At 42.9% G+C, this 24622-nt stretch overlaps 1 protein-coding gene across 3 annotated transcripts; it reads right to left on the bottom strand.

The window, feature by feature from the left end:
* Nucleotides 1-590: 590 nt before the first annotated feature.
* On the bottom strand, nucleotides 591-23931 carry TBC1D9B (TBC1 domain family member 9B). 3 transcript variants are annotated; one of them, XM_030505135.1, is made up of 22 exons: nucleotides 23616-23931; nucleotides 21119-21229; nucleotides 17477-17595; nucleotides 16206-16434; nucleotides 15324-15582; nucleotides 14476-14683; nucleotides 14133-14345; nucleotides 13800-13958; nucleotides 13042-13192; nucleotides 12444-12658; nucleotides 11578-11695; nucleotides 10597-10882; nucleotides 9806-9935; nucleotides 8536-8634; nucleotides 7640-7708; nucleotides 6625-6865; nucleotides 6197-6262; nucleotides 5964-6035; nucleotides 5507-5557; nucleotides 4387-4434; nucleotides 3831-3937; nucleotides 591-3014 (listed from the first exon to the last, which is right to left on the bottom strand). In XM_030505135.1, exons 1-22 carry the CDS (start codon nucleotides 23731-23733, stop codon nucleotides 2322-2324), a joined length of 3762 nt encoding a protein of 1253 aa, XP_030360995.1. In that variant the 5' UTR covers nucleotides 23734-23931; the 3' UTR covers nucleotides 591-2321. The 3 variants fall into 3 exon arrangements, with proteins under 3 accessions (XP_030360995.1, XP_030360994.1, XP_030360996.1); XM_030505134.1 differs by having other exon boundaries at nucleotides 13800-13961; XM_030505136.1 differs by lacking the exon at nucleotides 5507-5557 and having other exon boundaries at nucleotides 13800-13961.
* Between the last annotated feature and the right edge of the window lie 691 nt (nucleotides 23932-24622).

Raw genomic sequence — 24622 nt, forward strand, 5'->3', positions numbered from 1 at the left:
AAAGGAAAAAGAAAGGAAGGGAAAAAGAAAGGAAGGGAAAGAAAGGAAGGGAAAAAGAAAGGAAAGGAAAAAGAAAGGAAAAAGAAAGGAAGGGAAAAAGAAAGGAAGGGAAAGAAAGGAAGGGAAAAAGAAAGGAAAGGAAAAAGAAAGGAAAAAGAAAGGAAGGGAAAGAAAGGGAAGGAAAAATAAAGGGAAAAGAAAGGAAGGGAAAGAAAGGGAAGGAAAAATAAAGGGAAAAGAAAGGAAGAGGAAAGATGGGAAAAGAAAGGAAAGGAAATGAAAAGAAGGTAAAAGAAAAGTAATGGAAAAGAAAAGAAGGGAAAAGAAAAGAAGGGAAAAGAAAAGAAAGGAAAGGAAAGGAAAGGAAAGGAAAGGAAAGGAAAGGAAAGGAAAGGAAAGGAAAGGAAAGGGGAGAGAAAGAAAGTGGAAAAAAAGAAAGGGAGGGGAAAGAAACAAAGGGGGGGGGGGGGAATAAGGGGAAAAAGAAAGGAAGGGGAAAGAAAGGGGACTCCAAGTCTGCTGTTTTGGATAACCACCACAGACAAAGAACAAGCAATACTGCACGAGCTCAGAGAAACCAGGAGTCAAAGTAGCGTGTAGGATTCTGGTTCATTTATTGAGTACTTGACGTAAGACAGACAGACTGTGTAAAATCACATGTATTATTTGTACTTTAAAAAATGACAATAAATTACTGAATAATTAGTAAAAGCAGTTTGACTAATGGCTGCTCTCCAGTGATGCAGGACACAGGAGGCAGAGGAATAAGAAATATGTACCAGCTGTGAATACATACAGAGACTGTCACAAGGAGGAATTAACACCGAGTAGCACGCCAAGTAGTGTTAAATGGGAACATCCAACCATACGTGTCCTTCCCATCCTTCACATTCCGAATCCCAGCCAACAGCCATAGCAAACCTTGCCTTCAGTGAGGGCTTAGCTCCCACTCCCGCCCTGCAAGGCAGGTGCCTGTGTACTGAGATGAATTTATCTATAGGAACAGCATTAATTCTCCTTCCTCGGAGCACATGCCCTACTACCAGAAGGCTGACTCTTAGTTTCTTCTGGTCTTAACTGATCTAAAAGAGCAGTCACTCAGACTCCCAGTTATTTTGTCTCTGACTGGAAAAGAGATCTAGTCTAGTATTGAGGTTTCCCATAAAGGGCTGATGGCAGAGGGCCACGCTGCTTTGAATTCTTCCTCTTTAGGTATAAATGCCCTTTGATGAGTAGTAATTCCTAAGAGCGTGTCCACTGCTGGACTCAGGAGATGCTCAGGAAGGACACGCTGAGCAGCTGCAGGTGACACAATGCTCCTGCACATCTTTCTGCCCAAGGGATTTGCAAGGGCAAATATCAGACTATTCTTAGGGGTCCTCCTGAAAACTGGACTCATCATTAGCTAGTAAAAATGGAGAACGGACAAGAAACAAGGGATGTTTCCTGTACTGACAGGAAAAGTCCAGCAGACCAGCGTGCCACTGCCCTGTAACTCTGAGGCTGATTCACCGCCTTCTAATTTAGGAACTTAGTCCCTCACTATAACCATCATAAGCCCATTGATTGACTTAATATTACTTCTGCACTGAAGTCAAGGAGCTTGTGGCTTCCCAGACAAACTAAAACCAATGGATTTCAAAGGATTAGAAAAGCAAATGCTAGAAAACCAGGTTTGTCTGAAAACTCCTGAATGCTGAAGGAGAAAGCGATCATACGCTATGAAAGAAACCTGCAGACCTGAGAAACGTCCGTGTTTAGATCTGAGGGTGCTGGGAGCAGTGGGGCAGGTTTGCACTAGAGCTGCTGAGTCACAGAACAGCACTGAAGAACTTACAAGACTATTTATAGGTCAGGGTCCTACAGCACTTGACTACATTGCGTTAGCTCTCAGGTTGGCAGCCAGCGGTGAACATGGTTTCAAGCCAGGCTGCATCTGCTGTGCAAGTTACCCAGGAACCTACAGCAAACGAGGGCAGGCAAGGAGCAGTTACTGTCTGAAATAAAACTTCATTAAAATAAAGGACAGCAAAAGGCAGACATGCATAATTTATGGTGGTAATTCTATATGTCAGGGGCTATTAGGTTCTAATGGCTCTCGAGAATATAAATCTAATTCCATCAGCCAGAGTAGCCAAAGAAGCACCTACAAAAAAGTCACTGTCAGAAGCCCCTTATCAATTGGAATCTATTGTAATTGTGTAGTTACTGGTCTCTGATTAAACAAAAAAGTTCCCGAACACAAAATACCAAACCATTCTGCCATCTGCCACATTATCTCCCTGCTGCATCTCCCAAAGACAATTCCTGCTTTCTCCAGTTCACCCTGACACGGAGGAAAGTTCATAATCACTGGATGAACTGAACTGCCTCTCTACCTTCTTCTGATCTTTGATCTTTTGGAGAATGTTGACTTTTTTTTCAAAGTAGTTTACAAGGGCTGCTTCTGTCAGCATGGAAGCTAAGATCTGCTCAAAGGAGATAGACCAGTCAGTGTCAATGGTGCTACCATACCTGGCAGCTGAACTGCTGCCTTCACAACCAACCAGGACCGTGTCATCTGCGATGTCTTCACACTGCAGGGAGCCTGTGCTGACCATGGAGTAGGAAGACATGGACATATCATCTTTGGTTTCATCATCTGATAGCAGCTGTAAAGGAGAGCTTTGTCCTTCCCCTGACACATCTCCTAGAGTTTGGTTCTCCTGCTGTGGTTTTTCAGGCTGAGCATCTCTGCAGGTTTTGTCCTCATGGTCAGCTTGGGGTTGCTGCTCGACTGCTGAATTCTGACTCTGTTCAGATGTTGGTGACTCCTCTTCACTCACAGGATCTTGGGTATTGTTTGCTTTGCAGTCCTCAGACTTCCTCATGGACCTGTTGGAGAACTTTTTCCCAACCTCCCCAATTCGCAGAAGGAGACTGGCTACAGTGGCAATTGCATGGTACAGCTCTTGCTCCACTGGGTCCTCACTGAACATGTTGTAAAGGGTCTTGCATAACTCTATGAATTGTTCCTTTAAAAGACAAAGACCAAAAAAAATCATACTTCAGGCTGAAAAAAAGCTGATGAAGTGATGAAGCTGAACAAAGTGACAGATTAAGCAACAGGCACCATCTTGGCTGACTCCTTGTTTATCGGCCTCCCCACCAAGTAAGTGGCAATTTGCTGGACTGATTCAGAACAGTCCAATGCAGGCAAACTCCTCCCTCTGCTGTAGTGGCTAAATGGAGACACAGCTAGCAATTTAATACTGGTGGGTTGTTTTTTCCTGACAAATGAACAGAGCACTCATATATTTACATCTGAGAAAACCTAAAGTTTTACTTCCCTCCTGCTACTCTTTTGTGGTCAGCTTGTAAGCATTTCCAAACTGGTTTAAGTAGCACCCATCAAGGAAATCAGAGACAGAAAAGATCACACCAGTCATCAGACTCTCTTTCCTGTAATCACATTCTTTGCTCTCCACCAAGCAGCTGTAACTTGAGGCAATGCAAAACCAAAAAAGCCAAACAAGTTTATGTGACTGAAGGCATATCTGAAATTGCTCTGGAGGGAAAACAGAGATTGCAGTTCTTATAGGAAAAATTGTTCTGGGAGGCAGAGAGGATCAAATACATTTGATTGGTGGAAATAAAGCAGTTTGCCCATGTCCACTGGGAAATTCAACAGAAATGTGTGGAATTAGAGGCTTTTAAAGCTCACCGGACCAGAACAGCAGGGTAAACAGCAGGCAAAGAGTGAGCATGCTGGCAAAACCACTGCACATACTGCTGAATTCCCCACTAAGCTGTCAGTCACCTAATTGGAAACCTTCACATTCACTTCTTACCTGGCTCATTTTGGGGAGATCTTTAATGGTTTCTTTCTTGGGCTCTTTTTCCTTGGCCCACATTCTTAGGTAGTATCTGTAGTCCTGTGGACTGGTACCTTTCTCCTCTGTAAGGCAAGAATAAGCCACTATGGTCAGATGGTTAATGGTTTCAGGCTTCAAAAGTGAACGCTGTGCCAGCAGAAATCATGCTGGAAGCAGGTTTTATTGACAGTTCAGGAAAGCATTTACCAGGAAGGCTGCATTGTTTTCTGCTGGTTTATTTGATCCAGCTCAGTAGAGCAAAATGTTAATACTGCTGCACCAGCCTGACTTCCCATAAATGAACTCTATGAGCTGACGACTTGCCAAACATGAATTACAATTGTTATGCTCTTGGTGTGTAAAAGTCAGAGCAGAAAGGCAGGAGAGAGGTTTACTTTCCAGCTCACATCCCGCTCTACCTCTGTCCACAAGGGACACTTTGAAAGGCCTCCTTGATACAGCAAAGGGCAATGAACGGTTCATAATAGGAGAGAGACAAGACTAGAATGTGGTCTGTTGATGATGAAATTACCTTTTTCTGGACCATTCTCATTTCTCCTTCCTTTATCTTCTTGGGTTTCTAAAAAAACATATGGAATTAGAAAAGCATGGTTAATAGCTGATTTTCAGCAACACAGCACATGGAGAACATGAGATAACTCATATACAAATTAAAATCACACATGAATATATTTAATATTAGGTTAGATCTCACAGTCCCACATCATGTTTGGATGAGTGAACAGAATAGGATGGAAGCAAGAGGATGACGGGATGAACTGGGTAAAAAGCCACACAGAAATAGTGGATTGAAGAGCTGAAGTAGAGGGCATAACTCTTAAAAGGGTGAAACACAGATATGAAAGACTAAGCAATGTGGTGGCTTAAAGAAGTTCAGTTATCCAAAGCAAGATAATGAATGGAAAAACCCCAGACCACTACTGAGCACGTATGTGACTAATATCTACACTCGCCATTATTCACTGACTGAACTGACACTTTGGGAGTAATCAGCAGAGTCTAACTTCACAAACCTTGCTTCTGCTTCCCTATATTGTCACCAGACTATACAGGAAGTCTTGGCTCAACTGAGACTGTTCAATTAGCCACCCAGCACCAAACAGTACAATTACCCCTTGTACTTACTCACTCAGATTTTTATTTTTGGAGCATTATCACATTTTGGTAAACATTTAGCACAATTGATGTACTCTGACCTCCTATTTGACAATCCCTAAAATCATGTTTTAAGAAATACAGTAAATTAGTCTACTAACAGTTTCACAATTCAATGGCATGAATCAGTATTCCTTTAAATTAGAAGATTGTGGAGTAGGCACAAGCACCATCTACCCAGGTCAGCAGCCCCCATGCTCTGCTCTGAGCTTATTTTCCACCTGCCAATTTCTAGGGTGAGATAAATTCCATTGAAAAAACGATGGACAAAACCTATTTTGACCCATCTTGAAACTCAATAGTTAGAATGTACTGAAAGGTATCTAACTACTCACAGCATTTTATTCATAGTGGGAGTGTTGTGAAAGAGGAGCAGCAGCTACAACTTCAGAGTATTTAAAATAGCACACTGGTGTGAGCAGATGATATCAGCATGATAGCCATGCTCAGTGCATGCACATAATCCATGGACTGACCTTGAGACTCACAGTGCAGGCAGAAATCCAGCTCTGAGACAAAAGGAGATACTTGAGCAGCAGAAAAAGGGGTTGAGGGGACAATATCCCAGATAAAAGAGAAGAAAAGGCCAGACACAGACAGACACAGAGAAAGAAACAAAAACAAGAAGAGAGAGACAATGAGACTTGCATGAAAAACCTAAATCACGGTGGGAGACAGGGGCTGGTAAAAGCACACTGCTCCTCCTCAGCAGTCTGTGACTGTGCTTCAGAGCATGCTGTGTCGTGCATGAAATGGGTACTGAGGAGTTTAAGCTCCAAACTTCTTTCCCATTATGCAACAAAGACAGCAAGTTCACATACTCTTATTGCCACCACGAGACCATGCTTTGCACAAAATCACTATTCACAGCACATGGATTTATGCTGCAACTCCTGCCTAAACTGAGAGGTAAAGACAGCAGTGTTGTATTACCTTCTGTTGTAACATCCTCTGTGAAATAACTTGTGGCCTCCAAAGCAGACTCTGTCTCCTCTGGGTTCAGAGCTGTACTTACAGAGAAGGAAACGTTAAGATCTCTAAGCTAATTGAACAGCAGTTATCACCCACTTCATTAGCAAAATTCATGAGGCATCCCTTTCCAACTGCATGTCAGCACACACCATGCTCAACAGTAGCACTATATAGAAGCAATAGCAATCACTCACCAGGTGGCAGATGCAGTTTGTAGAGTACTTTGAGTTTTTCAGTGAGGTCACCATGGTACATCCCACCTGCAAAGAAAAAAGAGCAAGGTTAAGAAAAACAGCCCTTAGGATACAGAATCTCCCTCTGCTCACAGGCTCAAACCAGAATGAGTTCACATGCAATGAGGAAATGATAACTGCATAAAGCCCTGTGGAGAAGCAGTAAAGAAATCCACAGCAAAGCTGCATCTTGTTTTGCCAACTGTTTCCCAAAACAGGAGACAGTCTAGCAGCAAAAAGGCATCTTTTGTTCTCCTGAAGCTTCCTGTAAGGCAGCCACCCTCCCCTTGTGACAGTGCAAACACCACTATCTCCTTTCAGTTCTCTGCTTGGAAAAGGCCAGAAACCTGTTTTGCAATATTCTATCATCTCCAAACCCCAGCACTTACTCATTCCTGTCACAAACTCTTTGAAGTTAATGAGAGAATCCCTGTTCTCATCCAGAAGCCGGAACAAACGCCCCGCTAGCACCGGCGTATGCGCGCCGCAGGACCAGGGGGTCAAAGCGATGAACAGCTCTTTGAACTGCTCCATGTCGATGCGGTACTGCTCCAGGTAGGGCAAACTCTGATCCCGGCGGGCAGCTGCAGCACGGTTATTTCCCCAGTAACAGCTCATCAGATACTTTGCCTTTGGAGGGAAAGGATTAAAAGGTCAGATTATACTACACTGCAACCATCCACAGGAGTGGAGACTTTGTTGTAGCTCAAGAATAGCATCAAGAAAGCAAAAGAAAGACATTTCAGGACACACGGTTTATCTCCCCCATTATTTCTAGTGTTACTTCACTACAAAAATAATACAAAGTGAAGGAAGAGACAGGGCTTTTGTGAAAAGCACAAAGAACAATTTTAAGTGAAAAATACAAACCCCATTATTTCAGGTTTGAACAAAATGACACTCAGGCTTTACTGTAACAGGTTTTAGAACTAAGCCTCTCTTTATCAGTCTACAGCACAATGCAACTGAGTTTACAGTGACTTTGGTAAATGGAGTTGGGCAATATCACTCCTTTAAAAAAACACTGACAAACAGGCAAAGCACTTAAGTAATTTTGTCACAATTACAGATCAAGTCAATGGCAAACTTGAGAATAAAAACTGAGGTACAGTCAATCCTGCCTCCCCATTCTAAGTGCGTGCTGTGTGACATTCCCTTCATTGACTCCACAATCTCTTTCTGAATAAGTATCATTCAAATACTGTGAACGTGTTTTGGCTATCTTTGGGGGAAAACCAATAATCAACCAGAACATAACAGGGTCAGTCTTACTGGCACCATGCCACATCTGTTTCTGACAGGTTGGATTAAAAATCAAAGCAAAGTCATTGCTTCCCTGTCAATTTATTTTGATACTTGTTCTCTCTGTGTCAGAACACATTCTTCCTCACTCCAGCTTCTTACCTTGAACACTACATACAGTTCTTCTAGTTCCTCAATAGAGAAACCAATGTCACCAGACACAGCTCGAACCTATAGTCATGGAGAAAATAGAGTGAACATTTTATTTCAAAGCCAGAAAAATTACGTATGACCTCATGGAAAAGTCTTTCTAATACAGAAGAGAAGAAAACAAGTGCAAGGTGACATGACACAGGATGGGAGGGAAAACATAACCATTCCGATACATCCTGTTGCTATGAATTGTATGTCAGGAAGTCAGTTTCTGGTCATGCAGAAACTGCTGGCATTTTGAACACCTAGAAAAAATTGCTGCAGTTATTCCCCGTTTGTGCAGGGACCTGACTGTGCAGACTGTGTTGCCCCTGCCTCTTGCTTTTATCTTCAGATGTTTGACTCAGATATATAGAAAAATAACAGTGAAAGGAAGATGTGGATGAGATTCTCCACCTAGGACATGGCAGATAATTGCAATAGATATGGATACTCCCCTTTGGCCATGCACTAGCATACTCTGAAGTGGCAGGTAAGTAATTACCTGATAGCTAGCTTTTCTCAAAGGTAAGTTTCATTACTAAGGCAAGTAATGAAATAGACAGTACTGGTTAGTGGAGACTATTACAAGGCCTGCAAGTGGTGTTTATCTCCCTCTATACCAAATAGCTTATTCAATCATGCCCTACACTTCAATCCATTTTACTAGATTAAATAGAACCATGTGAAGTAAGAAAACTGAAAATACGTTATTACAGCCAGTAAATCCATTTTTGACATGAACTGCAATTCTTTAAGTCACTCAAAACTAGATTTGCTACAGTGCAAACTTTCTAGATGCTTACAGCAAAACACATTGCATTAATATGCCATCTGGTAGCTCATTCAATCTGGGAGTCACATACCACACTCTTCTTGGCTGTATCCTCCAGAGACTGGATCACTTTCAGCCTTTGTTTAAAACGCATTTGTTCAATGTCATCTGCCTTCAGATTGCTAAATTTCTACAAGAAAGGAAGCAGACCAGGTCAGCATCATCTCCTAAAGAAAGAACAACCCCTGTTCAATTACATGGTCTTTAACAAGTGTACTATCCCCCCAGAGATGATCTAACCCCCTTAGAAGCCTTTTACCAGCAGCAAGAAGCTGAGACAAAACTTGAGCTCTATTCCCTATTTACTCCTGTCCTGTAAGAAAAGTCATGCAGAACGCATGAGAAATCTAGCATGAGAGGTTTCTAAAGAACAGCTGAAAAAGCATCTGTCAGGACTGACAGAAATACAGATCCTGTACTGTGGTGGAGATAAGAGAACAGACAGGTTGGCATTCCTTCCAGACATGTTCTTTTCTAGGACCCATATGGGATTCAGCTAGAAACACCAAAGTTAAGAGGCTTTTCTACTGACAAGTCGGACAAGTAAGATGAATTTGGTGACATTTTTTTATAAAAGAAATCAAGAAGAGAGATGGCAGATTTGAAGGAACAAACAAAATAACAGCAAAACGATAGCTGCCTGACTGCAAGCAGCTGGAAGGGGACAGGATGAAAACCAGGAGACAAAAAGGGAAATGAACCCACATTTACCACAGTGTAGCAGAGAACTGTCAAACACCAGTTCTTTTAACTGTGTTCTTTCCATCATTCATTTACCAATTGCTTACGAGTTTGTTCTCAGTATGAATAATGAATATTTCCACCAGTGCAGAGGTATTTCAACCACACTGGCACCATTCTCAGGTCATCTTCTTATTACTATAATGTGGATCTCAGAACAGGATTCCTGTGCACATGAACTGGGATGCTTCCATGTTTCTGTGGTATACCTCACGATTTTCATCCTTAATTTCCTTCCCCAACTCCATAGCACTGACAATCCTCAAATACGAGTCAGAAAGGGTGCTTTTTTAGCAGAGCAGGAAGAAATCTCTGGTATGCAATTTTTACTCATTTGCACTCTTCAGTTTAATCTCCACTGGTGTTGGAAAGACTCCTTGTAATCTGTGGTAGCCAACAGTGTAAAGTCTCTACTCATACCAAGCATATGGATTAATGGCTTGAGCCTGCACTTAAACACCTCAAGCTATGAACATTATTCAAATTGGGGCTGCACAAAGCATGAAACTGGATGTTAGTGGAGAAAAATCTCTTAGGCAAAAACTAAGCCAGAACCTTACCTCATAGGATGTCTTGATGAGCTCAAAGATGTCGATTTCCAGTGGCGGGTCATCTCCACTCGTCAATAAGGCGTGCAAGTGGGGAATAGGAGGAGAGACGCTCTGTCTGTTAACTACATTGTCCAAATATCTGTGGGGAAATAAACAGAACAGATGCAAGACTCCAGGATTAGTGTCCAGGAAAAGAAGTCACACCCTAAACACGTAATTCCCAACTTCTTTGTATCATTAATCTAAACATGTAGGGCAATTTAATTTTTCCCAGCTAACCTGCAATGCTACCCTCAATGAATCCCAAGTTGATTTTCACCCTATTTTGGAAAGTATCTACTCCTTTAAAGTGAGCTTCTAGTTGTAAGCTGAAGATCTTGCTGCACATAGAAGAGATTCACATTTCAGACAAGAAAAATATTGCATTTACTAGATTTGGGAGATATCTGCTTGATAAAGTTTTGTTATCCAGGCAATTCCTGCCAGGATATATTCTTAATATAGATTAGAATTAGTCAGTGCAGTTCAGATAAACAACCCTTTGGAGTTCAAATTTAAACTGAGATGCAGGAATGCATTATGCTGCAAAGCAAACAATTCCAGAAATATGGGATTCCTCCACACTTGAGCTAAAATTCAATTTCAGCTCTCATAGAAAGCAATAACAAACCTCTCTGGAGCTCAAGTTTCAACCTAGAGTGTTATCCGTGACCTGCTATGTAAGGGAATTAAGTAGGAAGAGATGATGACTAAAAGGGTACCGTTACTACTCAGTTATATATAAGAACAATGAATGGTACCTGCCCAGAATAGTCATGGCTTCACCTTCATCACAGCACTGTAACAACTTCTCCATGTTGGCATCAAGTATGGCCAATGACACTTGTAAGATGAACTTGATTCCCTCATAGAAAAAACAGTCAACAATGACCACAGCACTCTCAAAGGGCATGACACTGAGAAAGAGAGTGAGAAACCAGGAAAGTGATATGGTGGAAATCACTCCTAGGTCCTGCATCTTTTCTGACAGCTGTGGCAGATACTCTCGTGTAAGTTCTTCAAAGATGCCTTGGTCCACCAATGCACCTGGAAAACAAACAAAAACAATGGCTGAATTCACACTGGTGGTATCATAGTACTATACCCAAGCTAATCAATTAATAAACAAAATAGCAGGAGTTCACTTCAGTTTCATATAAGCCCTTTAATATCAGAGCTAAAACTGACACATCTATTTAGACTTGTCTCCTCAATGAAGCCAACATATTTAGATAGATACTACTCCTACATTGCAGAGCATGCAGAAACAGAATCTCTCATTGATCTATGCATTTTCCCTGAAAGGAGGGGTGGAGAACTACTGGTATTATGGTATTTACATCACACTGTACTCTTTATACAGACCAACTTTAAAAGCCCATGAAGCAGAGGCTTCACTAACCTTTCCTGGGAGCCTATTCCAAAGACTTGATAAACCATTCGGATGGGTAAAAATAACCCAATAATTTTCTTCTAGATATGCCTCCTTACTGCTAATGGGCCCTCCCGCTACCAATTTTTAGTGACTTCATCTTCCTTGTTACTACAAGGTAGTACTACAACCTTGGTAGCCTGTAGTGTCTCTTCTTACATCTCCATCAAACACCTGCAACTTTAAAGGTTGTGCTTCATCGTCTTTAAAATGCATCACATTTAATTCATTCTGAACAACAAAATGTTCCTGAGATGCTGGTGCAGCTGAAGCTGATCCAGGCTCCAGCATGAATTTGACAAAGACTCACCCACTACTCTTGTGTTGTAGTAATCTGGCAACATCCTCTCACATAAAGCCACTAGGAGCCAGAAAGCCTCTTCCTCATTGCAGTACAGCAGCAGTACCGATGTAACAATGTTCATAGCCTACAAGCCAGCAGAGTCAAATACACAGAAGAATAAAACATGAAGATGTTCATGAAAGCTCTGCCTGTCATTACAGACCAGCTAAACTTAAAAAGCATGAATACAGCAAAACCGTCACTAAGAGTCACATCTATTTCCAGCTTTTACTGCATCTGAGTCAACAGATGACCTTGAGCCAATTTACCCTCCTGTTTCAGTTCCTCTGATTGTGAGGCAGCAAATAATACCACTACTTTTCGTCAAGCATTTAGATCAATCAGTGTGACTAACTACAATTTTCAGAGTTTTCATAAAAAGCTTTGTAACAATTTGATTGTAACAGAACAACATAACATAATGTCTAATACCAGAGAGCAATACACAAAATGAATCTGAATTTCCACTGAGTTGTTTCACAAACAAACAACTGGCTTGGTTGCCAATATACTGCCCACGTTCATCATCACTTATCTGATTTAATTGCTCTTTTTAATGAAACCATTAGATGTTTTTCCTGAGCTAGGGGAAGCTCTAGCAGGAAAACTCATAAAAGACTCTCATTACACATAACAGAAATCTGGAAAGTCTATTTAAATGCTGTATCCAAGGGAAAGTTAAGAGATCTTGCACCATAACCACTTTTCCTGCTCTCACACCACCACGTAGACAGCATGAAGGAAAAGCTTGAAACTGAACAAAAAACTGCAGTAAAAGTCAAGTCAGCCACGGTCACCATGTAGAACTAGTAGGTCTAAGACTTCTTTCTTACCTGACAGTACCCAATTGTTGGATTTCTGAATGCATAAGCTGTTAACACTCTGCGGAGGGCAGCAATTCCCAGCTCATTCTGGAAGGCAGGATGTTCTGGCATAGAACGGTGCAGATCTCTCTCAATTTCTTCTGTAGCAAGATTGTACTTTCCCATTGACTTTTCCACAAGATCTGCATAGTAACCAGGATGAGTCACCATCTCATTCCAAGCCCCTGAAATGACAAATAAATACTGCTTCACCTCTTGAGCTGTAGAATAGAGATTTTATGCCCACAGTTTCAGACATGAGGCAGCCAGGAAGCACTGCATGAATTCATTAGCTACAAATAGATATGACAGTAATAAACTCATTGTGAAATCATCACGTTAAGAGTCTAGGTCCCAACACAAATGCAGACAAAATAAACTAAAGAGCTACTACACTCATAAAAACCCGTAATCTCAGGAATGTGATCACTGCATTTTTGGCAACACCACCATGAAATGCATCATTCAGATGAGAGTTAACTTGTGATTAAGATTTATACCTTTTCCCCTGAGATGTGCAGAAAGCTTATTCTTACTGGCTGTCAAAGTATCCAGCACAACATCCTACCTGAGAAAAGGAGCCACAGCTCTCCACGAAGGTTCTCTGGGATTCCTTTTTGCACCAGCTCCCTTGTCTTGGCAGTGCGATACATACACATCCCTCGCCCATATTCAAAGAAATGGATGTTCCAAGACTCTTCTTTCATCTTCTCTTTTGCCTTCACACAAACAAACATGGCCATTTTAGGAGATAAATGCATTTTTATGTTTGTAGGACAGGTGATTTCTGGGTATACTCAGGCCTACACTTCCCAAGAGCAATGCAATGCATTGTGAGATTTGAAGCCTTTATTCTTCCTGCTGAATGAAAAGGTGCGTCCTAACCTACACTGTTCCGAATCAGTTCTGACCTTGCTTAAAGTCAAGTCTTTACAACACTAACATGGACTGTGCAATTGCATTACACCTTGCAAACCTCTACATAAATGTAAGCAGAACCATGGTCTAAGATGATTAACTAGCAAGCAGAGATCTGCTTTCTTGATCTGAAAAAAAGTAGTTCTTCACAGACACGAATTTACATCCCAGAAGCACAGTAACACTAATTTCTCACTCTCTAGTGAAGTATCTCAGGTATCAGTACTGATAAAGCAAGCTGATGGTCAGATTACATCTATGCAGCACTATCACTGTGACAGACAAAGCAGTGATACTGCAGGACTGACCAGGGATAAAATGCACTTTAAGTCCTAGAGCAGGACAGGAAATCTGCAACCTACTGCAAACTATTTAGAGTTAATTCTTTTAAGTTAAAATATTATTTACCCCTTTGGGTCCTGAGAGCTCCTCGGAATTTCTTCTGAAGAGTTTGAGTAGTCCCTGTGAGGCTGTTGGCACTTCCCCGGCACAGAAGTTGACAGGTCGACTGCTGAGAGCGGACATGGGGCTAATCGCAAGTGGGCTGCTGGAAGGCAGCTCTGGAACCTCCTGAACAACAGAACATAAAGCAGCTGAGCTCAGGCAGCCTCCCTCCTCTGCTAATTGTGTAACGAAGAGACAGCATTTGCTGGTAAGGAGCACTGTTAACACACGTTAATCCTCTAAGGATCATTACTCTGAAAAGTTGACAAATACTCCTCCCTGCTATTTCCTTAGTACCTCGCAACCAGGATCAGCCAAATTCCACTTCCATTCCCTGTCGCTGCCACATGGTTTCTTGGATGGTGTTCTCTGCAAGAAGTCAGAGATTCTCTGTACCAAGAAATCTCGGTCTTTCAGATTGGCAAAGAAGAAGGTCATTTTACTTCTAGTGCTGATGGACAGAGGGCTGGGCAAGACACTGGAACTATCTGCTTTCTCAACTATTGTCACCTAGAAGACAAAGACAAGGGCCATTTGGATCTAGGAGATTCTCTATAATCTATAAAGCACCGCACAAAAGACAAGCACACAAAAGACAAGAAAGGCCTATAGTCGTAATACACAGCTAAGAAATCCCTACCTCCCTGAGAGGAACGATGAGATGACAAGCCTCCTCTGCCTTGCTGGCAAAACAGATGTAATTGTTGGAAACAAACATCTGGCCAGGAATATGCATCTTGTTGAATGGTGTCCACAAGGTACAATCTGTGTGTCCATCCAGGCATTCATCCTTGGGCAAGCGGAAAGTGGCACGGTAGCACTCATTTTTGGCTCGAGCATCCAGGTCTCTGGAGAAAAGTAAAGAGTAATCCCCAGAGGTTTTTTCTCACTGGAAAAACCCACTCAAACACTAATGTTAAGCGTTGATTCCAATCACAACCTTCAGCCTGTGCTGTGTATTCTTAGTATTCATTTCTCTAACTGAGATGCCACCCCTTATCTGACTCATCTTTCAGCCTGCAGACATGCTTCACTGACAAGGTATGTCCTGCAATACAAGATAAAATAATGCAAGTGCATCTGCAAAACTGAAACATTACATCAAATTCTGAAACTGCAGAGAACAGTCCCCAGCAGCAGGATTTATTACAATAAAAATGTGTATTATTTTTTATCAATCTTCAACTTCAGACAATGGGACTGATGTAATTTTGTTCCTTCACTTTTTTTTAACAGGATTTTCAACAGTTTGTAGTTGAAAATTCCTCCTGACCGTGCCTACTCATGCATGAGTAGGACATGAGGGTGTGTGTGAATTCAGTACCAATCTGGGATGGGAAAAAAAGATTAGGCCTAATGATAGGAATAAGTGATACAGCCCCCAGAGTGAGAGAACCCCAGAGGCAACTGGGAGCTACACAGTAATGTAGATTTATTATAACAATTCCCTGTTATTTGTCTTGTTTCCTCACTGCTGGAAACACGTACCTTTTTAATGCAGAGATGTTCTTAAGAGGCTTCCTGGGCTTCGGGAGGGACTTGTCCTGTAGGAAGCTCTCATTATCCAGCAGCTGCCGCATAGCAATATTAGCCAACTGCTCCATCAGCTTGAATGTCTCGTTGATGTTGAGAAACATGGAAAAATAAAGTTCACTGTCTCTTGTGCTCACTTTAATGCACTCAGGGAACAGCAGCGTGGCATTTTTTTCCAGCTGGGTTACATCCACCCACTGGATCACCAGTGTAACTGGGAAAAAAAGATTAAAACCCCTACTATTACCATTTGAGGCAAAACAACAACCAGAAAGGAGGCTCAAGGGGCCAGTAAGCTCTCAGTGTAGCAGCATTTCTTCCCCCTCTTACACATGGACAATTCTTTTCTTCGTACTTTTACTGGGTTCTCCAAAAATACTTGGAAGTAACCCTTGTGATTAACTAGACCAGAAATAATGCAGTTCCAAAAGGACTATCTCCCATCCAGTAAATACCTTCAAGTACAATTACTCAAGTTTTCATTCTTTCTTTCCAGCAAATTAGCTTTTTAACTCAGGAGTTCAGGCTTTGTAAATATTGGGTCCTGGTGGTGGTTCCAAATAAAACTCACCAAGGTAAAAATACTGCTTGGTTCTCTAATCCAGTTTAAGTAAAACTTTGGGTGTACTTGTACAACAATTGACCCAGGCATTCAGTCTGAACATCCCTGAAGTGCCTATGAGTGCAAGGACTGATCTATGCATTGAGCTAGAGCCCAGAGGATTCCTAAAACGGAAAAACCCCGTCATCTTAAAAAAAATGTTCACACACAAGATCAACTGCATCAAAAAGTTCATGGTAAATGGCAGAAAACCAACCATCAGGCTTACAACTCACCCTCTTTGCCCAGCAGGAAGGAGTAGAAACAGAGGTGATTGACAGTGAGGTACAGCCATCCCTGCCTGGGTACACGGCCCTTCCAATAGCTGCAGGAATAGTAATTGACCAACTTCTCCACCTCGGGCATCCCAAACTGCTTCCTCATCTTCAGTTCAGCCTCTTTGAATTTCCCTGGATCCTCTTCACTCTGGGGCTGCTCATTCTTGTTCTCTTCAGCAATAATTCCCTGAAAGGACATGGGAGGAGAGAGAGAAGAAATAAGAGAAGTAACAGAAGAACATGCCTGCTGACAGACATAATAGACAGCAAAAGGTCACGGCAGCAATCCGGAAGACAGAAAGAAGAAACACGACACAGCAGTTATCACTTCTCCTGTCAAGTTAGAGAAATAGTAAAGATGTGTAGAAAGAGCAGCCAGATAGTCTGGGAGTCTATGACCTATTCCTGAACACATGCAGCAAGCATTCATGTTTAACGTTTGACTGGGTTTCTCATGGCTGGCGTGGTAACACTTTGAACACCCTGCAGGAGAACTGAAGTCTGTTTTCACTTGCATATATGCTTCTTCAACAGGAAGAAGATCATCTGCCAGGAAGGGCAGAACTCCACATTCTGTCAGATCTTGACTGGCCAGAAGGAAAAAACAAATGACCACAATCTCTCTCACATACAGAAAATACAAAGAATCTGACAGGAGTGCTGAAAAAGACTCAAATTGCTGCTGTTCAATAAAAAACTGTATTTCTAGGTTTCTACAGTGGAGAGCTTGTGGGCTGGGAAGCTGAAGTGTCTGACTCAGAAGTCAGTGGAAATTGGGGTGCAGTTCCTTTACAACCTAGATGCCTTTTAGAGCATTGTGGCAGGACAAGTGTATCACTTGCAAACTAGAACTCTCTCTGCTGTATTTGCTGCTAGACGAATCCTTGTTAAAACATTCTCCCTGCATCAAAGGTATAATCAGCAAGGATTTTAAAGAGGTATTATATTCTAATTAGTAAGAGCATCCTAAGCAGGCTGTTCCCTGATGTCTACTGCTTGTAACTTTCCCCCACACAAATACATTTGGCCAGTGTTATGACTGTAACATGATGCTGATAATACCATATGCGTTCCATGACAATTTCAAATGTATGTGTCTGAAAAGGGAGCAGAGAGAAGTTCTGCCATGGAGCTCTTGCTCCCTCCCTCCCTCGGGTAAAACGTTCTCAAAGCCACCTCCCCATTCTTTCTCAGGATCTGGAAGTCCCTCAGGGAAACACGTCACTTACATGTATCTTGCCCTTCACAAAGGTGGTGATATCTTCTTCATTATCAAAGATGGAGAGAGTTTGCAGTAAGTTATTCTCCAGCCATTCCCAATGCTTTGTGATCTCTTTACGAGATGACCCTAATTGAAGGGGTGAAAGATGATGGGAAGAGCAAAGAAAAAAGAAATGAGAACATGGTCTTTTTTTTCCCTCCAAGTTCACAGCAGGAAACTAATAATTACCAAACAGTGATCAGGACAAATCAAACACACCAACTGTATGCATGTCAAGGATATTTTATGTACACCAACATTATGTTTCTAATGAAATGTCTCCACTGCCACCAAGGATAATAACACTACCAACAGATCATCCTACCTGCAACTGCACACCAAACACAGCTTTTTTCCCCAGACAAAATGTGTTCTTATGTACCAGACTCTTTTAATTCCTGGTATTCTGGAGCAAAAATAATTAACTTTCAGCAGAATCCTGAAATTTTAGAACTGAACTTTTTACACCTACAAAGAGGTTCCATCTTCCATGGGCAATGGTCAGCAAAGAGCATCAAATTCCAAACCAAAAAGCAACCAAAACATTCTTGTCAAAGTTTTCTACTTTCTTAAGTAAAAACGTCTCACCAAACTTTCTACCAGCTCATTGTCTTTAACCATAGCACCTACAACAGCTCACAAGGAACAAGCTGCACTGTGTCACCAACTTGAAGAACTTTTCTATGGAAAGTTACCTTAGTTGACATTATTTCAATGATTTGTGTTTACTGAAGGATTTCCTCCTCCCTATTGACAGCTATCACTCTATCCTCTTGCAGACAGAAAAAATGCAGAAAAATTAAAAAGCAATTGATTTTTTTTAACAAGAAACATTGTTAAATGCAGAAAAAAAAGGAATTCTGTTTAAACGCAAGCCAAAGACATCTGTAAGTTTCTCTTCACCAAATTCCAGTAAATTTATCTTCTGATGTTTCAGACAAAAGCAGTGGGATAGCTAAAAAAGTTAACAGCATGCCTCCCTCTGCCCGATTTTGTTGTAAGTACATCACACCCCTCCCTGTGGTTAATGATGGAAGAGAAGAAAGCAGCAAATACCCAAGCTCTTCCCTAAAGCTACTGCTCTACCTGACTTTAAGAGGCAGCTTCAGCAATGAAACAGTCTTCACATATTTGCAGTCAGACACCTACCCACAAAACCCAATGCCAGCTAATCTGTGGTTCCACAAGCAAGAATAACTCCAAGACCTGAAACTAAAAACTAGAAGCAAGTAAGCTGTCTTGTCTCAAAGCACTGCAGTGCTTTGAATTTGAGTCTGTGTACAGCCCAATGGATTAGACAACACATACTTTTTCTTTTGCCTCTGTGTGTAAGTTTACCGACATCTATGCTAGCCATCTGACAGTGTTTTTAAAGCACTAATCATTTTGAGTAATACAAAATGGCTTTTTTTAAGGTCACAGGATTATCAACTATAGGATGCTTTGGTTGTCAAAAAACCCCACAGGTCCAGCAACAATGGCAGGGGAATAAAGTCTGAGTTCCGTTTCGTTTCAGGTGCTGCATCTCCCACCAAGTGGCAGCAGACAAATTGTCAAAATAAGCCAGGCCTCAGTAACTGACATCTCAGAAAAACATTACAGTTACATTCAAGAAGGAGTAAAACGATTCCTACAGAGAGAGTTGGAAGAACAAAGTGCTGGAAGGCCGAAGCTGTGTGCATGACCAGAATGCTGCCCACTAGTATTTATACCTGATAAATTGTACATAAAAGATGTACATTTTTCAACTGGAGAGCCACATACATTTTATAACTTTAAGTGAAAGCCAGTACTTTTACTTTGACAATCAAATGAGAACCAGATACGATTAAAAAAATACTTTGGATGAAGACAATATATTTACTCCAGCATAATTATTTATCAAACTCCATTTAGTTGTTATATAGCCCAGCTCACATACCATGCTGCATTTCTTAAAAGTAACTGAGATATAGAGAATATTAAAACACGCCTAAAATACCCCAAAATAACGCACTCATTAGTGTCAAGATACTGAAAATTTCAGATTTGCACCATATGTGGCCACTAAATATTCTGCTTTTTTCTATGCAGTTTCTGGCTTGCCATTTTGTTTTGTGTCTTTCTTCCTCTCTGCCTCCACCTTCCTCAAAAGGGAAACTTTCTGTGAAATACAGTGTCCTGGGTTCAGCTATAGCAGTCATTTTTCTCCTGCTTAGTAGCTGGTGCAGTGCTGTGTTTTTTAACTTTCAGCCTGGGAACAACGCTGATAACACCGATGTTTTTAGTTGTTGCTAAGTAATGTTTATTCCAACCAAGGACTTTCTCAGTCTCATGCTTTGCCAGGGAGGAGGGGAAGCCGGGAGGAAGCAGAGACAGGACACCTGACCCAAACTAGCCAAAGGGGTATTCCATACCATGGCACGTCATGCCCAGTATATAAACCGGGGGGAGTTACCCGGAAGGCCCAGATCACTGCTCGGGTCGGGCTGGGTATCGGTCGGCGGGTGGTGAGCAATTGTATCCTCTCCCCTTGTTATTTCACTAATCGTTATTATCATTGGTGGTAGCAGTAGTGGTTTTGTGTTATACCTTAGTTGCGGGACTGCTCTTATCTCAACCCGTGGGAGTTGCATTCTTCCCATTCTCCTCCCCATCCCTCCGGGAGCGGGGGGAGGAAGAAGGGGGGGGGGAGGAGTGAGCGAGCGGCTGTGTGGTTCTGAGTTACCGGCTGGGCTCAAACCACGACATACAGCAACTTCTAAACCTCTCTTCTGCAGAATTTAAGTAGCTCTGCAAGGGAAATATAGTGGTGGTTGCCCGGGGAGAAGACAAGAACAGGGAAAACAAGACAGCAAGATCTCTGGGCTGAGCACGTGCTTTCTTCATGCTCAGATTTTATGTCTCAACCACAAAGTGAGAAGTGAAGATTCTTATTATAAACAAAGTTGGTCTAACAAATACATCTGAAGATATTTTTCTCTTTAGCAACCAGTAGGACCTAAAGCCTTAGTCAAAGTTTACCAGCAGATATTAGAAGCTTGTACCATGATATTCTAACAGAGCAGTTACATTTCTCAAGTGAAAGAAGCCAAAGATTCTTGATGTTTAAAAAAAGTATTACTGTAATGTATTATACAGATATAGTGTATTTATAAATCTGTTACAGGCCAAAAATGGCAGAAACAATAAATTGGATCAAGACCATAAAGAGATTCCCCAAAGAGCATTCAGCACCTCGAACAACCTTACATGTTCCCATCTTGTACAGTGCTCTGGTAAGCAGGTTTTGGCACAACACTCACCTCCCACAGCAATATTACCATCACAGTTTTATTTTCTGAACAATCTCACTATGACCTTGCAAACAGATACACCTTGAAAGAAAGAAAACCCATATAACACCTGCAGAAACAGAAGCTTTTACAGAGCGTTAAGTTCCTAAACTATAGTTTAAACAACACTGAGAAGTTTTGTCATTTCTGGCATCTTTCACTACCCCACCAGAAGCTCTAGAAAGTTTCCTGAGCAGTCACGGAATACTCCTCTCTGGGATCACTGATTATCTAAACCAAAAAGACAAGAGAATAATAAAAATCCAGCCCCCAACAAGAGTCACATCACTACGTACCACATGCCACTGCCCAATACACTTGAGAGTCCTGAGTCTGGTGCAGAATACGGTATGGGGCAACTCTGGCACTGGAATCCAAAACCACGTCTAATGTTCCCACAAGAAGACCTAGGAGGCAAAGAGGGAGAAATTAAAACAATGTATTACCAAAATGAAGAATTGGGTTAAGTAAAAATACAGGATCAGCACTAGAGAAAAATGATGTTCCTATTATGTATGCTGTGATGGAGGAACAAAAGCTCTTGGTTGAGACACATCCAGTCACTGCAAGCAAATTACCTATAAACCAGCTACAGCCAATCCCACCGGTGATGGAGAAAGTTTAGATGGCAATTAAGTGTCTCCTAAACCTCATTATAATCCTCTGCCTTCCTAGGAGAGTTTTCTAATAAAAGTGAAATGTAATTTCCTCTGTGGGGTTTTTGTTGCTAATAGTGATTTTTAAGCCTACTAAACTAAACCACCAAAGAGTTTTCAACGCTGTATCTTTCAGCATCCCCTATGCAAACAGTAGGTACGATAACTCATCCAAATTGGAATCAAGCAGCTCCAGAAAAACTGGTACTCACAGGTTTCGGTGTTGTTTCTGGAAGTACTTTGATTAAATGAAGAAAGAAGGCAGGGAATCAGAATTTGGTAATAGAGAAGTTCAAGTATTTTTTTTTACATGATGTTGAATAAAAAAGGAAGCACTTCTGGAATAAATGCTGACAGCCACCAGGCTTTGTAAAGCAAACCCATGTATTTCAATTCAGTCTCTTTTCTAGATAAATCAAATATCTAAGATGAGACTTTGCTTTGTTATTCTACATCATGTACTAGGAGCATCTTTAAGGCAAATTAATTTTGCAACTTCCTCATGACTAGCAGTTTTCTAACATTAGAACTTGGAGAGCATGGTTCCTCCTCTGGATCCCTGTTTGGGAGGCCCAGGCTCAATCTCTCTGCTCTCCTCTGTATGGTTTGGGCAAGTATCACTCATATCTCATTCGTTATCATGAAACATGCTACTTCCTCCCTTTTATCTCCTTTGGCTATCCAAAAGCATGTAACGTACTAGGAATATACCACTGATCATAGTTCAAGAGAAACGCCATTCATAGCAAGCTCATCTGGTAATCCTTAAGCCAAATATGTATGTATCCAGCACAGCAGGATCTCAGTGTTGGCTCCAGGCTTCTTGTGTAGAGTTTTAGACAGAATAGGGGTTAAAAAGTCATTTTGCATATTTCCTATAACAATAACAAATGTGTCAAATACTGACATACAGATCAGTAAAAAGACATGTTTAAGAATCTGAGTACGACAGCAACTTAAACACCTTTCCAGCTTGGCTGAGTACCTCCATTCTAACTGTAAAACATCAACTTGCAGTTGTACAGCTCCGTAAGGAGGACACGTGGCTTTTAACATGTAGGAGCTCTGAAGAAGACTCTCTTACTGAGCTAAACCAGCTCAAGAAGTAAACTGGCTCAAAGCTTCCATCACTTAACAACAGATCAGTTTAAATGTTTCCAGAACAGCACCAGGAATCATTTCATCTTGCAAGAACCTGGGAAACTCCACAAAACAATCGCATGCCTACATGTGAAATTGCACAAGTAAGTTATGTTACATGAAACAGAGCAATTCAAAATAATTTTGAACACTGTGAACAGATGAAACACGCTAAGAGTGTTTATTAGCTTGTGCCACTTCTGCAGTCAGTGTGTTTGGTTAACAGGGCTAATACAGGAAACTGGTTGTGTGTAATACACAAATGTAAAAAGCACATTTTGGTTATCCACGTAACTGTGTCAGCATTCTGCATGTAAACGGGGTGTTTTAAAAGTAAGGGGACTGTTTTGTTGTTGTTAACATTGCACCTTGGTCACTGTGACAGAGTTTTAAAGATTTCTGTCACCAAACAGGGTATCAGGCACACACACACTGGGGTTGCTCCGTCGTTATCGGGCACCCACAGCTTCACCCCTGACCCAAGCACAGCAGTTTTCATACAGGTATCAGTTAAAAACTACGTCTTACTTTCATCCTCTTTCTTGTGGGGAAATATCTATATAAAGAAAACAACTCCGTAACTCCAGGCAACGCGAGGATGACAGAGGAGCCATTCCTGGCGAGGGAAGAGGGTCACCCCAGCCGCCCCCCTCACAGTTATTGACCCTCCCTTGTGCAACAGCACCCAGCGGAGGCCCGGCCGCAGCCCCAGGCGCTGCACAGACCCCGCCGGGCGGCACGGGCTCACCCCGGCCGGCGGGGCCTCCCTCTCCCGCCTCTCCCGGCCCGTTCCCGCCGCTGTACCGAGGCGGGCAGCTCCCGCCCGGCCCTGCCGGAGCCCGCGCCGCGGCCGGGGAGCCCCTCAGAACCCCCGGGCCGCGCCGGGCCGGGCCTGGCAGGGACACAGCAGCGGGGCCGGACACCCCCCCCGCTACCCGCGCAGCGCCGACCCGAGGCGGCCGCGCCGGAGCCTCCCCTCAGCCCCGCCGCGCCTCACCCGTGAGGCCGCCCCCTTTGCCGTGTCCCCGCCGGCGCTGCAGCAAGAAGAAGGGGTTGGCCCGCTCCGTGACCCACAGCGCGCCGGCCAGCAGCACCTCCTCGGGCCCCAGCCACATCGCGGCGGGGCCGCTGCGGCGGAGAGGCGCGGAGCGGATCGGAGCGGAGCGGAGCCGAGCCGAGCCGAGCCGAGCCGAGCCGAGCCGAGCCGGGCTGGGCAGGGCCGGGCCCGGCCGCTGCGGGGAGGCGGCGCCGGGGAAGCGGCCGGGCCGCGGCGCCGGGTCACGGGGCCGCCGCGGCGCCACGGCGCCCTCTGGCGGCCCGGCCCCCTCACTGCAGCGGGGCGGTGCCAGGCGGCCGCTGTGGCGCGGGAGCGAGGAGCGCGGCGCCGCAGAGGCGAGGTTGTAGGTTCAAGCCCCGCTCCCCGGAGTGCGCCCAGTGCCACGTCCCTATACCGACCTCGGTGGGCAATTGGGATCCCCTCCTCTGCTTCTCGGTGGCACCCTGCACTGAAAAGACCTTTGCTAGGGCAGTTCAAATTTGATGAGAGTAACGTGCTTATATAGTAAAACACCAGGCAAACGAATAATCTTCCCGTACAGTCTCATGGGACCCACTGAAGCTGCTGTCAACTAAAAGAGATTATTGAAATGCTCCCTCCCATTGTAATTTATGAAGTAATTTATTGGCAGAGAGCTCCCACTGCAGGGGGCTACAGCCAACTTCATTTTGGTCCTTGTTTTGTGTTTCTGGAGCTCATACAGGGCTTGCGATCAAGTGCAAGGATGACCTTTGCAGCAAACAAGAAAGCAGGAGATGTGGATCCTTCTCGTCTCTTGGCTGCAGACCGGTTTCCCACTAATTCAGTGAACCGCTGTTCTTGTTTTAATAACCATTAGAGTCTCCCTGCAAACTCTAAAAGTGTTACAACAGCAGAAAACATTGACATTCACCATGTGCGTGATTATTACCCGGCTCCCAGGAAGGCGGGAATGCCATGTTTTCTTT

The sequence above is a fragment of the Strigops habroptila genome, chromosome 12 (genome assembly GCF_004027225.2).
Source record: "Strigops habroptila isolate Jane chromosome 12, bStrHab1.2.pri, whole genome shotgun sequence".
NCBI classification, from domain to species: Eukaryota; Metazoa; Chordata; class Aves; order Psittaciformes; family Psittacidae; genus Strigops; species Strigops habroptila.